This window comes from Carlito syrichta, unplaced genomic scaffold (genome assembly GCF_000164805.1).
Source record: "Carlito syrichta isolate Samal-C Ts95f unplaced genomic scaffold, Tarsius_syrichta-2.0.1 Scaffold306734, whole genome shotgun sequence".
NCBI classification, from domain to species: domain Eukaryota; kingdom Metazoa; phylum Chordata; class Mammalia; order Primates; family Tarsiidae; genus Carlito; species Carlito syrichta.
Window position 1 is genome coordinate 92,820 of NW_007250830.1, and position 3,951 is coordinate 96,770.

Below are 3,951 nucleotides of genomic sequence, written 5' to 3' on the forward strand. Positions count from 1 at the left end.
TCACCAAGTTGCCCAGGCGGGTCTCGAACCCGCAGGCTCAGGCATTCCACTCACCTCAGCTTCCCAAAGGCGTGGGATTACAGGCTGAGCCACCAAGCCCGGCTTGTTTTTATATTCTTTAGGACTGTTTTCTATTTCCAATCATGATGTTGTTTTTGATTTTGACATGTATGTTTATGTTTCCAAACTATGTTTCCTTCTTTATTTACTTCTAAATTATTTACTTTAAAATTCATTGCATTACATTCATCAAATGCGGCCTGTAGGATATGATTCATTGGTATTTATTGAAGCTTGCTTTGTGGTCTGATTGTGGTCATGCTTTGTGGTTTACAAAAGTTCCATGCACTCCTAAAAAGAATGCATATTCTCTAATTGTTGGATGCATGTGTGTCACCACATGGTCACATCTCCCCGCCACAACCCAGTCTCACACTTGTTATTTTTCGTGGCTCCCAGAGAATTTACTTAGCTGTTCCTGTGTATTGACTATCTGTGCTGTTTCCAAGTTGTCACTGATTCTAAGACTTTAAATCTAAGTTTCTTTTGTTTTTTTTGAGTTGGAGTCTCACTCTGTCGCCCAGACTGGAGTGCAGTGGCTGCTCCCGGCCACCGCAGCCTCAACCTGCTGGGCTCCGGCGATCCTTCTGCCTCAGCCTTCCAAGTAGCTGGAATTACAGGCACGTGCTACCATGCCCAGCTGATTTTTTGATTTATTGTAGAGATGAGGTCTCGCTGCCCAGGCGGTAAATCTAAGTTTAAAGACCCGTATCTATTAGCTTTTGCTGCATGACACACCATTCTCAAATTTTGCAGCTTATGATTCTTCAGGTCAACCATTTGGGTTGGGCTCAGCTGGGAGGTTCTCTGGTCTTGGCTGGATCCACTCTTGCAACTGCAATCAGCTAGTGGGTTGGCTGGGAGCTGTCTATGTAGAATGGCCTCAAATGGCTCATCCCTACCCTATGAGGTCTTTCAGCCTCCAGATAGCTATCCTAAACTTGTTCATGTGCTGGCTGAGCACGGTTCTACGAAAGTGAGTGGAAAATGCAAGGTATTTTTAAGGGCTAGATTCAAAATCGGCCCAGTATCACTTCTGCCACATTCTGTTGGTCAACACAAGTCACAGGGCCAACCAGATTCAAGGGATGGGGAGACACTTCCTCTTGCTGCCAAGAACTGCAACATCATATTTAAAAGAGTGGGTTATAGCCGGGCTCGGTGGCTCAGCCTATAATCCCACGCTTTGGGAGGCTGAGGTGAGTGGATTGCCTGAGCCCGCGGGTTTGAGACCCACCTGGGCAACTTGGTGTAGGCCTCATCTCTACAATAAATCAAAAATTAGCTGGGCGTGGTATCGCGCACCTGTAGTTCCGGCTACTTGGAAGGCTGAGGCGGAAGGATCGCCGGAGCCCAGCAGGTCGAGGCTGCGGTGGCTGGGAGCGGCCACTGCACTCCAGTCTGGGTGACAGAGTGAGACTCCAACTCAAAAAATAAAAAAAGAGTGGGTTATAGCGAGAAGTGAAGGGTTGTGGCCACTGTGCAATCACAAGGCCCCTGATATCGCAGTCTTTTTTTGCCACTCTCCTCCACCCATCCACAATTTCCCCTCCTTGAGGCATCTGCTAAATCACCCCCCACCACTCTCCCCTCCACTCAGAAAGCCTTTCTAGACTATTCCTACCCATCCCTATAACCCTGCCCAGGACAGCTGTGGTTCCTGAGGTCTCCAAAGAGGTAAAGAAACTGTCTGTGGGCCTGGGTTGTGTGATAAAAGCTATGTCCCTCATCCGGGGGAGTCTGTGATAGAGTTTCTGAGCCACTGTGTCTCCTGCAGCTCGTGTGGGCCACCTCGAGCCAGCTGGGCTGTGGGCGGCATCTGTGCTCCGTGGGCCAGGCAGCAATGGAAGCCTTTGTCTGTGCTTACTCCCCTGGGTAAGCCCCCTGATGACGGCTGCCCTGCCACCCCCTGATGGGCTGTCTGGGAAGTGGGGAGGGATGCTGTCCCCCAGGGTGAGATGCCCACCCACCCACATGAAAGGCCTTGACCTGTTGGTCTGCACCCTTGGTGGGAGAGGAAGGAAGAGGAGAGGCAGAGGGTGTTGAAGATTCTGATCATGCAGAATGTGGCTTCTCCATGGATGTCCCTTCCTGGAAACACGACCTTAGTTTCAGGCAATTTGCCCAGGATTCGTTTGGAGGTTTATTTTCTCTTTCCTCCCTCCCTCCCTTCCTTCCTTTTTTTTTTTCTTTCTTTCTTTTTTTTGAGTTGGAGTCTCACTCTGTCACCCAGACTGGAGTGCAGTAGCCGCTCCCGGCCACCGCAGCCTCGACCTGCTGGGCTCCGGCGATCCTTCCACCTCAGCCTTCCAAGTAGCTGGAACTACAGGCGTGCGCTACCACACCCGGCTGATTTTTGGTTTATTGTAGAGATGAGGTCTCGCCAAGTTGCCCAGGCGGGTCTCAAACCCGCGGGCTCAGGCAATCCACCCACCTCAGCCTCTCAAGGCACAGGATTACAGGCTGAGCCACCGAGCCCGGCTCTTCCTTCTTTTTTTTTTTTTTTTGTCAGATTCTCACTCCGTCACCCAGGCTGGAGTGCAGTGGCACACTCACAGCCACCCCAGCGTCGACCTGTTGAGCTCTGGAAACCCTTTCACTTCAGCCTTCCAAGTAGCTGGAACTACAGCGCGAGCTGCCACACCTGGCTAATTTTCTTATTTATTGTAGAGACGAGGTCTTGCCAAGTTGCCCAGGCTGATCTCAAACCCCTGGCCTCAGGCAATCTACTCTCCTCAGCCTCCTAACATGCTGGGATTACAGGCTGAGCCACTGAGTCGGCCCTTGCTTCCTATTTTTGAGTCAGAGCCTCACTCTGTCATTCACGCTGCAGTTGCAGTGACACAGTCACAGCTCACTGCAGCCTCAACTTCCTGGGCTCAGGCGATCCTTCCACCTCAGCCTCCTGAATAGCTGGGAATATAGGTGCATGCCACCAGGCCCAGCTAATTTTTTTTATTTGTATTTTTTTTGTAGAGACAAGGTTTCACTATGTTGCTCAGGCTGGTCTTGAACTCCTGGGCTCAAGCAATCCTCTTGTCTTGGCCTCTCAGAGTGTTGGGATTATAGACATGAGCCACTGTGCCCAGGCTGTCTTTTCTTTCCTAGGGAATCTGTCTTACCCAGCTCCCTGACTCCCTGGGCCAGGGGAGCTGAAGGGGCCAGTGGGCAGGCAGCAAGTCCCTACCCCTGCTTTGCCCTTGGCCAGCCCTTTCCAGACCCTCTGGCACTCGCCTGCTCTCACAGAGGCAACTGGGAGGTCAGCGGGAAGATAATCGTCCCCTATAAGAAGGGTACCTGGTGTTCACTCTGCACAGCCAGTGTCTCGGGATGCTTCAAAGCCTGGGACCATGCAGGGGGGCTCTGTGGTAAGTGTCCCCTCCCCGCCTGCCTCCTAGTGGGGGAGCAGGTGCATGAGGGCCTGGTCTAGGGTGGGTGGCAGCATCCGAGGGGCTGTCCCGGATGCCCTAGTCCTCAGCACCCAGGGAGGCTCCTGCCTGCTGGGAGGAGGAGGCCCCTTTTCAGAGCTCCCTCCTTGTCTGGCCAGAGGTCCCCAGGAACCCTTGTCGCATGAGCTGCCGGAACCATGGACGTCTCAACGTCAGCCCCTGCCACTGCCACTGTCCCCCTGGCTATACGGGCAGATACTGCCAAGGTGAGGGGCACTGGAGTTCCGGGTGCCCAGTGCATGCGGAGGCAGCCTGCAAGGGTGAGGAGGGAGAGCGTTCTGAGGGAGTCTCGAGTGTGTTGGGGTACTGACCATGCACTTGCTGAGTCTGCACACAGTATACATTTATTCAACAAGTATTCATTAGCCAGGCTCAGTGGCTCAGCCTGTAATCCCGTGCCTTTGGGAGGCTGAGGTGAGTGGATTGCCTGAGCCCGCGAGTT

The 3,951-nt window shown here is 52.7% G+C and overlaps 1 protein-coding gene across 1 annotated transcript in view; it reads left to right on the top strand.

Annotated features, from left to right (window-relative positions):
* Positions 1 to 3,951, top strand: part of LOC103265651 (C-type lectin domain family 18 member A) — a 19,966-nt gene that overhangs the window by 11,822 nt on the left and 4,193 nt on the right. Inside the window, exons 4-6 of the mRNA XM_008063304.1 lie at positions 1,838 to 1,935; positions 3,307 to 3,428; positions 3,608 to 3,715. Coding sequence (XP_008061495.1) covers positions 1,838 to 1,935; positions 3,307 to 3,428; positions 3,608 to 3,715 — 328 coding nt within the window. The remainder of the gene's footprint in view (positions 1 to 1,837; positions 1,936 to 3,306; positions 3,429 to 3,607; positions 3,716 to 3,951) is intronic.